Source organism: Salvelinus sp. IW2-2015, linkage group LG2, assembly GCF_002910315.2.
Source record: "Salvelinus sp. IW2-2015 linkage group LG2, ASM291031v2, whole genome shotgun sequence".
In the NCBI taxonomy this organism is placed as follows: domain Eukaryota; kingdom Metazoa; phylum Chordata; class Actinopteri; order Salmoniformes; family Salmonidae; genus Salvelinus; species Salvelinus sp. IW2-2015.
The window spans coordinates 24,934,211-24,948,196 of NC_036839.1; the positions used below are offsets into that span (position 1 = coordinate 24,934,211).

At 38.8% G+C, this 13,986-nt stretch overlaps 1 protein-coding gene across 1 annotated transcript in view; it reads left to right on the plus strand.

Annotated features, from left to right (window-relative positions):
• The window catches only part of lrp1bb (low density lipoprotein receptor-related protein 1Bb), a 393,420-nt gene that overhangs the window by 355,429 nt on the left and 24,005 nt on the right, over nucleotides 1-13,986 (plus strand). The window contains exons 67-78 of the mRNA XM_070446279.1: nucleotides 1,703-1,819; nucleotides 5,328-5,434; nucleotides 6,439-6,571; nucleotides 7,589-7,695; nucleotides 8,411-8,543; nucleotides 9,269-9,391; nucleotides 9,642-9,764; nucleotides 10,065-10,205; nucleotides 10,490-10,624; nucleotides 11,043-11,162; nucleotides 12,137-12,378; nucleotides 13,222-13,445. Coding sequence (XP_070302380.1) covers nucleotides 1,703-1,819; nucleotides 5,328-5,434; nucleotides 6,439-6,571; nucleotides 7,589-7,695; nucleotides 8,411-8,543; nucleotides 9,269-9,391; nucleotides 9,642-9,764; nucleotides 10,065-10,205; nucleotides 10,490-10,624; nucleotides 11,043-11,162; nucleotides 12,137-12,378; nucleotides 13,222-13,445 — 1,705 coding nt within the window. The remainder of the gene's footprint in view (nucleotides 1-1,702; nucleotides 1,820-5,327; nucleotides 5,435-6,438; nucleotides 6,572-7,588; nucleotides 7,696-8,410; nucleotides 8,544-9,268; nucleotides 9,392-9,641; nucleotides 9,765-10,064; nucleotides 10,206-10,489; nucleotides 10,625-11,042; nucleotides 11,163-12,136; nucleotides 12,379-13,221; nucleotides 13,446-13,986) is intronic.

Below are 13,986 nucleotides of genomic sequence, written 5' to 3' on the forward strand. Positions count from 1 at the left end.
CACCCCAGTCATAGACTGTTCTCTCTACTACCGCATGGCAAGCGGTACCGGAGTGCCAAGTATAGGACAAAAAGGCTTCTCAACAGTTTTTACCCCCAAGCCATAAGACTTCTGAACAGGTAACCAATGGTTACCCGGACTATTTACATTGTGTGACGCCCCCCCCCCCAACGCCTCTTTTACGCTGCTGCTACTCTCTGTTTATCTTATATGCATAGTCACTTTAACCATACATCCATGTACATACTACCTCAATTGGCCCGACCAACCAGTGCTCCCGCACATTGGCTAACTGGGCTATCTGTATTGTGTCCCACCTCCCGCCAACCCCTCCTTTTACGCTGCTGCTACTCTCTGTTCATCATATATGCATAGTCACTTTAACCATACCTACATGTACATACTACCTCAATAAGCCTGACTAACCGGTGTCTGTATATAGCCTTGCTACTCTTATTTTCAAATGTATTTTTACTGTTGTTTTATTTCTTTACTTACCTACACACACACACATACCTTTTTTTCTCACTATTGGTTAGAGCCTGTAAGTAATAATTTCACTGTAAGGTCTACACCTGTTGTATTCGGCGCACGTGACAAATAAACTTTGATTTGATTTGATTTTGTCACAACGCAACTCAAACGCATTAAGAAGGAAAGAAATTCCACAAATTAACTTTTAACAAAGCACACCTGTTAATTGAAATGCATTCCAGGCGACTACCACATGAAGCTGGTTGAGAGTGCCAAGAGTGTGCAAAACTGTCATCAAGGCAAAGGGTGGTTACTTTGATGAATCTCAAATACAAAATATATTTTAATTTGGTTAACACTTTTTTGGTTACTGCATGATTCCATATGTGTTATTTCATAGTTTTGATGTCTTCACTATTGTTCTGCAATGTAGAAAATAGTAAAAAATAAAGAAAAACCCCTGAATGAGTAGGTGTGTCCAAACTTGTGAATGGTACTGTATGTCATATTAAGACTTTGACAGCATCCTGCCACACCTGTCACCATCTCCTTCTGATACCTAACCCTCTACGTGAGTACTGTTATACTCTGGTCATTTTCCCTACCTACTTATGTATAAATGTATTTCAAAAAGAGACTTGGCTATGACTTTGAAAGCCATTACGTGTAATTTAGATATACATATGTTTAGAAGTGTTTCTTGTCTCCTGGTTTTAGGAAACAGAACCCTCTGTATCAAACTTTTKAGATGAATAAATGTATATTTTTAACATAGCAAAAAATGTAGGCAATTAAGGTCAGTGAGCAATTGGATGACATAATCCAAAATTACCTCACTCTTATTTTAGTTTCTGCCTTAACAGTCTCACAGGGAGGGGAGGTAACACTTTCTCTATCACCAATCTTAGGAAGACATCATTTTATCAAATATTTTTTTGCAAATATTTTGTGGGGTMTTAAGAGAAGGTGTTTAATATTGCAAAGTTGTTGTCATAGATTCTGTTAKGAGATCTAAGCCATTGGCAGCACAGTCAGGTATTTCATCTTACACTGTGTTAGTGTCTCTCGAGTACGAGGGATGTTTTGAACTTGGTGTCAGCCTTGCACTACGAGGAAACCCTAAGGAAATGATGATTACACATAGAAATATGATAGCTCCACCATTAATATTCATGCTCTTTGAAGACATTTGCATCTGTCTGTTTGTTTGTTTCCTGATGTAAAAAAGATGAAAAGACCTGCGGACCTCATGAATTCCGCTGTGAGAATAACAACTGCATCCCGGACCACTGGAGGTGTGACAGCCAGAACGACTGTGGAGACAACTCAGATGAGCAGAACTGCAGTGAGTACGCCTATGTCTGCTGCTCTACTTTCTTAGCTCTCTCCTAGCTTGTAGCAAATTATATATGCTCTTGACGTCGTACAGGCCAACTAGGGTTTGTACGGTCATGAAAATCATGGAAAAGTAAGACAATTTTCAAATAGTATTTTCCAGGCCTCGAGAAGTTTTGGAAAATGATCAATTTGACCAAATTTGAGGGATTTTATGGAAATTCCTTTTATAATTTCTGTTAATGTAATTTATTTAGCCACAGTTATAAAAAAAAAAGTTTTATCAATCAAATAAAAATCGACTTATCAGCCAGGATTTGAATAACACTCTTGCGCTGCTCTGTTTGCATGCGTCACCTGCATGTGTGCAAGACAAGTGGGCCGTTGCTAAAGGACAGAGAGACAGTTGGACATTGCAGCTGATAGAGAACAGACTAATAACTAGGTAGCCAATTCAAAACATATCTTGTACCCTCTAGTTAACTAGCTATTGTTAGCATGTATTCATGTTTTGTTATGTCCCAAAAAACGTTCCATCGACACTCGCGAATAAGGCTATACATACAGTTGAATCGGAAGTTTACATACACCTTAGCCAAATACATTTAAACTCAGTTTTTCACAATTCCTGACATTTAATCCTAGTAAAAATTCCCTGTCTTAGGTCAGTTACTATTGCGTACTATTGTTTGTACYGATGAACGTGGTACCTTCAGGCGTTTGAAAATTGCTCCCAAGGATGAACCAGACTTGTGGAGGTCTACAAGTTATTTTCTGAGGTCTTGGCTGATTTCTTTTGATTTTCCCATGTGTCAAGCAAAGAGGCACTGAGTTTGAAGGTAGGCCTTGAAATACATCCACAGGTACACCTCCAATTGACTCAAATGATGTCAATTAGCCTAACAGAAGCTTCTAAAGCCATGACATCATTTTCTGGAATTTTCCAAGTTGTTTAAAGGCACAGTCAACTTAGTGTATGTAAACTTCTGACCCACTGGAATTGTGATACAGTAAATTATAAGTGAAATTATCTGTCTGTAAACAATTGTTGGAAAAATTACTTGTAGATGTAGATGCACAAAGTAGATGTCCTAACCGACTTGCCAAACTATAGTTTGTTAACAAGAAATKTGTGGAGTGGTTGAAAAACGAGTTTTAATGACTCCAACCTAAGTGTGGGTAAACTTCCGACTTCAACTGTATATACTTTTTTTGAATTATTCATATGATTAATTTAAACAAATATTTTAGATGAAACAAACGATTCACTTTGTCATTGTATTAGTTGGGAATCAGTTCAAACGTGGTAAAAAAAATGTGCCATTCTTTTGGATTATGTGTCTAAAACGATTGTTTTGTAGATACTTCCAGTTGATTTAGGCATCCAATGTATGGGACATTGCAACTCAATAGATGCTAGTCAGCCTGAAAAGTAAACTCTTCTAAGGTAGCTAGCTAAGATAAATATTACTAAACTAGAAAAGGTACATTTCCTGAAGAAGATTTGCGGGCTCGCTTTAGCTGAATGAAAAGATTTGTAGTCTATCAAAGCCGTTTGATCTTTGATAGTGAGCTAATTATTGATGTAGTTGTTGAGCGGCTTCACTGCAAGTACGTTGTATGTTTCGGATATTCAATAAAAWWAAAWAAAATGAGCTAATTATTTCAAAAGGCATAACAAGTATTTGGTTACAATGTTATACAGTACATCAAGGGTGGTCAACCATCATCCAGGAGAGCTAATGGGTGTGCAGGCCTTTATTCCAGTTCTCCTGTAACAAACCACATTTTAGAAATTAGCTCCTCAACCGGACCATGATTAACTGGCTCAGTGTTTGAGCAGGGCTTGATCAAAAGTCTGCACACCCAGTAGCTCTCCAGACTGAGAGTTGACCACATGTGTTTTGTACAGTTACCTAACAGGTGTTCTACTTTGTGGGGGTTAAGTGCCTTGCACAATGACAGGAGGTGGTACATGGGATCAGAGAGCAGCCTACCAGTGTCAATACCACATTACGCTTACTTTTGTATACGTACATAGAGACGCCACCAATTGTTGGTMATGGAAATATGGTTAAAAGTCATGGAGAAGTCATGTGTATTTACTCTGCTTATGCACTTGCGCAGTTCCATTGGTATTTTGGGACTGTTTAAGGATGAACTGTGTTACTCTGTTTTTCCCTCTTGCTTTGTGTCTTTGTATACTGTACCATTCCTCTGCTAAACTTTGTAAAGTGTTCCCACAATCAAAGTTAAGCAGCTGGTAGCTCAGTGGAGCGCTGTACCTAGCTGTTTATAACTTGGCTATGCCCTCTGAGCATGTTCCCGCTCCAACCTCTTTGGATCTGAAAGAAAGTCAGAGCTCCAGAGAATCCTCCGCTTTGATACCGTCTCTCCTCTGTAATTTTCCCAGCTCACTTTTTTTGTTTACATATTCATCACCAACTGCTGGAATAAAGTTTATGTTTACTTATGAAAGGTCTTTGTTAACCCAGTTAGTCCATATCTCATCTCTGCACTATGTACGTGTGCGTGTGTGTGCACACAAGCATCCATGTGTGTATTTGCGTTTTATGCTGAGTATGCATCGTTCATTTGATTTATTATATGCTTATTCCCCTTACCTATTGATGTCACTTAAAATGCTAATAAAGTCCAGTCGAGTGTTGAATGGTAAAGAATTAAGCAGGTGTGCCAGCTAGGCTAGCAGACAGCAGAGAGAGAGAGGCTGCAAATCACAATCTGCTGCAGACTGCAGGCTCTGCTGGGACCTTTCCTCTAACTGCAGCTCATAACACTCCCTATAGTCTGTTAACAGTCCATGATAACAGATCAGCTCATAAACACAACTACCTTCACTCCCTACAGTCAGTTAACAGTCCATGATAACAAGGGGATAAGGGGAAAACCCCAGCACTGGAATTTGATGCTGCTTAAATATGGCATAATGTTGTCCTCAGAGACCTAGACATACAGTGTACCTTAATGTGCAGAGTGGAGGTTGCCAGATAGTAGGGCTCAGGAGTATACTGTCTCCCTAAGCTGTCACTATAGCTATGAATGTATTAACATCTTGAAAGCCRCTGGCATGCCAACTATCAAGTCCAACAAACGTCTCTGACAAGCCAACAGATGGTTTATACAGTAGGCCTACTGCCAGATGATTAGCATGCAATGCTAAAGAGATATCTCCTGTAAAATGGTCTAGGGGATTCWCTTCTCTTATGACACCTCTTATAAAGACCCATGTGTGTATTTTCTTAGAGGTTGGTTGCTTTTCCACGACTATTGTATATGTATCAAAGTGTATATAACCTAGTCTATAACTATAAATAGTCTATAACAGACATCACTTGCTAGGGAGTGCTAGAGCCTTGTAGAAAATGATGAAGATCCAGGTAACGTTGTTTAACAATTCTAATTATCGGTAGGTGGTAGAGCGTATCGTTTTTTGGGGCCAGCTCCTACTTCATTTCTATTTCAAGTATGGTAATGTCCTTGTTCTCTCCTTGACTCAGAGCCATTGACCTGTAACCACAAGGACTTTGCCTGTGCTAACGGGGACTGCATCTCGGCTCGATTCCGCTGCGATGGAGACTATGATTGCCATGATAATTCAGACGAGGTCAGTGATCCCTGTTGTCATTTAACAGCAGCCTTTAAATAGAATGTTATAGCCTGTAAACTGTGTGAATCACAACCTTGTGTCTGTCCACTCTTGAATAATCTGATTTGAGTGAATTGACCCTACCCCCATGTTTATTTCTTTATTTTTGAGGGCTAAACATCAATGTATGATTATTGAATTGAAAATGCAACAACGGGCTTGATGATTTAATAGCATTATGAAATCCAAATCGTTAAATATTACATTTTTTAATGGAACACATGAGAGAATAGCCTACTAAGGCTGACAATGTCCTAATAGAGAGACATTTTATGTTTCTGCTCTTATGCAAATGTATAAATAATTATGCAAACTGGTTCACTAACTCAAAATACTGCTTTAACTAGCCTTGCATAGGAGTTGTGGACCTGTTTTGCAGAATGTGAATTTTTTTAAAGCGTGAGCTATTCATGAAAAATTAGACGGTCCTTAGAAAATATTCATATCTCCATTGTGGAATGGCTAATTCAAGGTGAAAGGCACGGAATTACCCATTTATTATGCCTTGTAATTTATTGCTCTGTTAAATACCTCCACAGCAATTACAGTATATAGTATGAATAATCCCCTCTATGTGCAACTTYTGTTAATCCATTATTGTGTGTGTGGTCCCAATGATGTCTTTCTGGGTCAAACTGTATATTTAGTTCACAGAGTATGTAAACATTTGTCAGCGATGCATGGTTTCTCTTGTAAACAACTACTTTTCTTGCCCCCCCCCCCCACAATTCTTACCAAAAACCTAATAAACTGGCAATGAACACTCACTGTAAAGAGTTAACATAGTCTATGAATGCGTTATGTATGGGTAATGAATGTGCTATGAAGTCCTWATGTACTGTAGGTACCCTTCAAATAAAGTATTACCTGATGTTCCTACTGTATAAGAATAAGAACATATGTGGTGTCAAGTATGAGCCTATTGTAAATGTGAGCTTCTTGTTCTGTACATCTCTCTACAGAAGGGCTGTGAGGCTCGGTGTGCTGAGGACCAGTTTCAGTGTCTCAATAACCTCTGCATCTCCCTCAAGTGGCTCTGTGATGGCCAAGAGGACTGCAAGACAGGAGAGGACGAGAGAAACTGCCAGGGAACAGGTACAGTATACGAGAAAGACTAGACAAGGTCGGAAGGGAACGTTTCCCCAAAACTTTTTAAATGTGAAGTTGAAGTAGTTGTTTAAAAGCTGAGAATCACTGCAGAGCTCCTGTGGTAACATGGAGTGTTGTAGTTTATATTCTTTGGTAAAAAAAACAGGACAAAGATAGTTTTTCTGGACTTTTTAATGGGGTGTAAAGTAAGATGAGGAAATGTTGGTGTGGAGGAGGTTGCTTGACCCTTTACGATAGCTACAAGGTACTAGCAGGAGAAATGCCAAGGCTACTTTCTATGTGACATGTAATGAAATACTGTTTCAATTCTGTAACCAATTAATACATTTTGTATTTATTTATTTTTATTTTACCTTTCTTTAACTAKGCAAGTCAGTTAAGAACACATTCTTATTTACAATGATGGCCTAGGAACAGTGGGTTAACTGCCTTGTTCAGGGGTAGAACCACTGATCTTTACCTTGTCAGCGCGGGGATTCGATCCAGCAATCTTTCGGTTACTGGCCCAACACTAGGCTACCTGCCACCCCAAATAGATACTGCATCAGTACGTGTTTTACCCACAGTAAGTGGGTTGATATTGGCTCATTCCCATTCTAACAGAAAATGCCTTGTATTGTACTGAAGTGCAGCCACTACAGTACAGTAGCTAGCCAGTGTAACCTCATCCGGAGCCCCAGTGGTGATGATTGTGTGGGTGTGTTTCAGACCACTTAATTCAGCAGCAGGCAGCACACAGCATGCCCTAGCCTGAGGGAAGACATCATATTTAGACCTAGTATCTGTCCAATGTCCAGCACTGCTGGTTTGGAAAGAAAGGGCTGTAGCGGGTTTTTTTTAGCACTTACACTAGGCTAACATGGAGCATGCAACCTTCTTTATGAGTGTACAGAGCAGGTACAAACCAGCCCCACTCATGCTGTGAATAATGGCTGTTCTATTATTATTTGGTAGAGTGTGTACACTCATAAAGTTCTAGGTCTCTGATCTTTGTGTTTCCAGTGTTCCCCTCCTGCTCCTTAAATGAGTATGTGTGTGCCAGTGGAGGGTGTGTGTCGGCCAGTCTGAGATGTGATGGACAGGACAACTGTCTGGATGGGTCAGATGAGGTGGGTGTGGCTCTGCTTGGTACTCATCTATATCAATCAATCTGTACTTACTTACTGTACCTTTTTTGTTTATTTACAAAAAAGTTACAGTAAGTAATGTCCAGTGCAGTAAAAAAAAGTGATTTTCTTGTGTTTTATATATATTTCCACACTKAGGTTGGAATAATGCTGTGAAATTGTGAAAAKAATGATAATGCCCTTTTAGTGTAAGACCAGTATGAAAACGCCACCTGAAACTTCAGSCTGTTTTAGTTGGATAGAGTTTTGGCCTGACTGGTGACATCAGCAGGCGGTACATTAGTTAATAGACCAATAAGAAAGGTTTAGAACTCTCTATCTGCCAATAAGAGCTAGTTTCAATTTTCCCCTACCCACTCAGACCACTCCCAGACAGTCCTAGCAAAATTCTTGCTTGAGAAATTACTCTTTGCTAAGAATCCATTTTTGTTTCTTTTTAACAATTTTAATTGAAAACAATCACAGTAAGGTACTTAATTGTTAACCACAAATTAGTTGATATTGAGATAAAAACGACTGCATTGGACCTTTAATACGGCAAAGATTATATATACCTATTTGTAAGGATGGTCCCTACATATTTTGGTGTCCAGTGTAAGGTGAATTCCTAACAGTATAGAAAAGGATGTGTGTAAAGTCTYGTCTGTGTTTGACATCTAATACTATATAATGCTGTTTTGTGTTACCATGTTGCCAGGCGGGCTGCGTGAAGGAGTGCAAGGAAGACGAGTTCCTGTGTCTGAATCATGCCCACTGTATCCCACGGAGATGGCGCTGTGACGACATTTTTGACTGTGTGGACCATAGCGATGAGGARAACTGCAGTCAAGGTACAAAAGGGCTGGACATATTCACTAAACATGCCAGTGTGCTAGAAAACTATTGGTTTTCTATACAGGTCCATCTTCATTTTCTTTTAATATGCAGGCAACATGTCCTACTACAGTAGAGACATGCATTTCAGGTGTTGCACACACACACACACACACACACACACACACACACACACACACACACACACACACACACACACACACACACACACACAGTGAGGAAGGCACAAGCTGAAACATATGCAGCCACTGAATGTTATAACTGGACATGTTACCTGTATAAGAAATATAAGAAATATTAAATTGCAACTGGGGACAGAGTTGAGCATGTTCACTGGAACACACTAACACCGAACACATGCCTGCCAATATGGTACACACATTATATTTTCTTCCTTCTCAGCTTAGGTAGAATCAATTGCAGCCCGCCTAGTTTTCACAGTGCAATGAATGTCACGATCAGTGGGGGGTTCGAACTCACACATGGCTAGTAGCGTAGCAACCACAGCTCTAGCCATGTGTTTGTTGTGAAAGGTGTACAACACAATAGTCCTATTCTGGCCAAGCAAAGGTCATTTCTCTAACAAGAACATTCTTTCATTCAGACACTATACTGCTAGCACAATGCTGTTGAATATGAAGTTTTGGAAGGAAATGGAACAGACGACCTTGTGAAAGAAAGCCCACGGGCAGTGCTGCTCACCTTCAGTCTGTAATTGCAGGCATCTTCTTCTGCCGTCCCGATGAGTTCATTTGCAACAACACCTTGTGCAAGCTCCACGCATGGGTGTGTGATGGCAAGGACGACTGTGGAGACAACTCAGACGAGGACACAGAGATGTGTGGTGGGTTGAAATAACGTCTCTCAYTTAGATGTTTTCTCAAAGGTGTTTGATGGATATTTTATTAGCTATTACTTACATATTTCATGTAAGGTAATATTCATGGTTGAAATGGTGAATTTCTTAAAGAAAATTAATGTCTTTTTTATGAAGGAGTTGAATAAACTCTGGTGAATGGACTAGAATGGACTGTGTTGAATGAACTAAAGTGTATTTGACTGTCTGGAATACTTGTGTTTCTTCTCCCCTCCAGCCAAACTTCCTTGTCCCCCCACACGGCCACACCGATGTAGAAATGACCGTGTGTGTCTGCGCCCTGACCAACTGTGTAACAAGGTGGATGACTGTGGGGATAACTCGGACGAGAAGGAATGTGGTGAGTTTATACCAGTTCAAACATTACATTTTTCTTCATTAAGAATGTTGAACTAAGGAGGTTGATTTTCCAATCTAACTTTATTCCTAATTACATCAAAAACTGTGTATTAGTCAAGTTCCTTTAATATCCCTAGAAACTCAAAGCCACATCATTCTTCGAATCTTGGCTACTATCAGCATTTTTATAAAGATATCTCAAAACACCACCCATGCTTTCATGCAAATGCATTTCTTCTCTGTTGCCGATGAGGTCTTTCTATCCGATGTGTGTTTGGGTCCTGTGTGTGTCCCAAAACAGAGATGGTGTCTGGCCGACCCAGGCCGTGTGGGAAGGCTGAGTTCACCTGCAGTACCCAGCGCTGCATCCCAGCCCAGCTGCAGTGTGACCTCTTCAATGACTGTGGGGACAGGGGCTCGGACGAGCAGGACTGCAAGGCCTGTGCGTGTGTGTCACACAGATCAATATCCTGCTGTTTAGATGGAAGTAATAAATGTCACTAGGAAGGAACTGAATGTGTGAGATAATCTAGGGCTCTTCTGCTAGATCCAAGGGTTAAAAGATGTCAGAACATTTATGGTAGTAACATATTTGCTGTGTGTGTTTCTGTCCGGTGAAAGTTGTTCTCTTGGCTTCCACACATCAATGAAGTAACTTTTTGCAAGCATGTACAATGTTTAGGAATGTGTTTTCATGTGMAATCAAAGTGTTGTTTTCAATTGTAGTTTCCCATGGAGACGTATGTGGAAAGAAGTCAAACCCATGTGGGGAGGATGCAATTTGCAATCAGACAAACACAAGTTCAATATGTCATTGTAAATCTGGCTTTAGGAGAAATCTAAAGACTGGCCAGTGTGAAGGTACCGTATGACCTCTTTCTCTTCACTGTTCAATTGGACAGAATGTTAACTGTAATAATGAAATTCTATAATGTAACTAATGTAACTAATGTGGTTAGATATCATGTACATAATTTAGCTGTGGATGATGAACAATATACATAACATGGCTTTCCAAGTAGGTGTTTATAGTAGCTGACTGCAGGAATGTCCACCAGTGCTGTTGCCAGATAATTTAATGTTAATTTCTCTACCATAAGCCACCAATCTTGAAATTGTTGCATGTTGCGTTTATTTTTGTTCAGTATATWTTTTTTTWATCCCAATTAGAATATACAATAGATATCCTCACATAGATAGGTTGGGACTATATCAACCATTTTTTATTTGAGAGGTATGCCACCTTAGTAACTGACTGATTTTTCTTTTTTCTCCTCAGAAATCAATGAGTGTCTTGGGTTTGACATGTGTGCTCACTATTGTACAAACACTAAAGGATCCTACAAGTGTACTTGTGACAGGAATTTTAAGGAAATCAATGGAAACTGTATAGTAAAAGGTATGGACCATTTTATTACTGTACTGTATGTGCTAACTGAAGACAATTGAACTATCAAAGACCTTGATGTGTATCTTATACTATGATTGTTTCAATAGAGATGTTATTTTTTGCTAAATGATTTAAAACTTTAGTATAAACTAAGTATAGTATGTATTTCTATAAACTGCAACATTTTCTTGAATATTGTATACCCTTTATTGAATTGAATAGTTTTATTAAATAGCTATTAAGGTAACATCCTACTCCCATACAGTACTGTACCCTTAGCACTCTTGTAAATATACTGTCATAGTMATCAGATTTGGAATTCTTGGTATTTTATTAGGATGAACTTTACATTAAGACTGCAGGATTGTATAAGTAACACTGAATGTATACAAAACCAGCCATTTAAACATGTAAGGAGTATAATAACTGAGTCTGCATCTGTTTCTGATGTGACCAATAAGGATTATATTAATAATGGATTAMTAATGATTGCCAATATTCACTAACAGCTATTCCACAACTTTCCACTAAAGTGTTAATGTTACGGGTGTATACCCAACTGTGATACACTGCGTTGTGATACATATTCATCTATCCCACTATTCCTACTGATTGGCACCATGGGTAGTAGTAATAATAAATGACTGGTCTTGTTGCTAGGTGATTATGTATTATTATCCTGATCATAAAGGAACATGTGATATGGCGGTTTCCTGGACACAGATTAAGCTTAGTTCTGGAATAAAAAGCACTTTCAATGGAGATTCTCTATGGGACTTGCCTTTTAGTCCAGGACTAGGCTTAATATGTGTCCAGGAAACTACCCCATAATGTGTATATATGAATGATGACTTGATTACATATATTAGAGGATACTTTGCTTCTGTAAATGGAATTATGCTGTCAAATTGTTGTTTAAAACCCCAAATGGAATTGAGCCACTTTTCATTTTCTTTGCATATTAATAACTCAACAACGGGCAGGACCAGAAGATCGRGTGCTCTACATAGCTAATGACACTGAAATCCGAAGTTTTGTGTATCCATTTAACCAGAGCCATGGACACAAATTCCTCACTCGCATCGAGGACAATGCCCGCATTATTGGGATGGATGCTCTGTTACACCAACAAAAGTTTATCTGGGCTACACAGTTTAACCCTGGTGGACTTTTTTACAAAGAAATCCTAGACAAGAGTCAAAGTAAAACTAATGTTGGAAACATAGTAAGTATCTCCAAAGGTGTGGTTGGAAAGTCTACTTTACTTTTTAATGTGTTATTGAATGTACGATTTGTACATTAAATATCCATATGCTAATATCGACAGGGTATCTACAGTATTAAGTAGCCCATTACAAGATATGCATGTTTCTTTCTTTTCTAAAGCCATTGACGCTACATTATGTCTTGGTTATTGCATTTGAGGATAATGAATTATAGAATGATTATAGCAATGAGAGCTTGAACACAGCAGTGAGCGCTTGAAGATTAAATGTATAACTCATACAGTCACATATCTTATTAATGTGTGTGAGCAAGAGAACAGAACATTAGCAAGGTGCCACGCTTTTTCCAGTTATTGTTTGACCTAAAGTAAGGAATGTCTCGGATGTAATGAATGTCTCGGATGTAGATATGCCTACTGACAAAGTCGGAGAAAGCTAGCACAATGTTTTTAAATAAATTGCACACATCTTTCAATGTCATTTAAAGATACTCTTATTCTAAGACCATGATGTATATTGATCTAAAGTTTGAGTCATTGTTGTCACATTGGAAACATTGCATAAAGTATTATGGGATCACACGTAAGACTTCTTACACATTTAGCATAGGCTACTAAACCTTTACTAGAATCAAGTATTGCATTAGACATACCTGTATCACGTTTGATAGTGGTCAGAATAGTGAGTGCATCTAAATAAACCAATGAACAACAGTTTAAAGAAAATTCTTCACATCTGAATGTTAGAAGTTTCAAGTTCATTTGCCATGTGTAATACAAATACCTTGGAAGTCTTTGTCATGTTCACGATTTCATGTTTACAAGCTCTCATTTTCCTTGCAGTGTTCAGACTTCCGTAGACCAAGGGATGTGTCTGCTGACTGGATTACAGGAAATATCTATTGGACAGACCACTCTCGGATGCACTGGTTCAGCTATTACACAGCCCACTGGACTAAGCTCAGATACTCTATAAACGTGGGCCAGCTCAGAGGGCCAAATTGCACCCGTCTGATAACTGACATTGCAGGAGAGCCGTACGCCATTGCTGTCAACCCAGCCCGAGGGTAAGAGCATTCTTTTCAGACCATGTCAAATTTCATCATTATGTTTTCACTTTATACTTTTAGCTTTGTCATTATTTTGKAACTCTGCCAGAGGAAGACAGCAGTGCAATTTTTAAAGATTCATCCAAGATCGTATCCAAGATTTAGATTTTTTAAAGCTTTAATTATAGACAAGGATTCCAGGGATTCTTATAGACAGGAATGTGTTTAATCCCGTTATCCATGAAGACCAGGGGCCTCATTATCAATCGTGCTTTTTATCCTGCAAAAGTTTTTTTTCACTTGAAAAATAGTTGTGTTTAATAGGCAAAATTACACATTCTGTTAACATCTGACTCCAGAGTGATCTGTTCTTGCAATTTGTAGTCTATGATATTTCAGATTTAGATATGATAATTTTTCACGTAGTATTTTGGATGTAGTGAGATACTTTTTAAAAGTAACTTTAGTTAAGTAAACTATGTTTTTCTAAGGGTAGCTTCCAGTGTGAAGTAATTGGTAGCTTGGTTATATTTTCAGAGTAGCTTCCCCAACACTGACC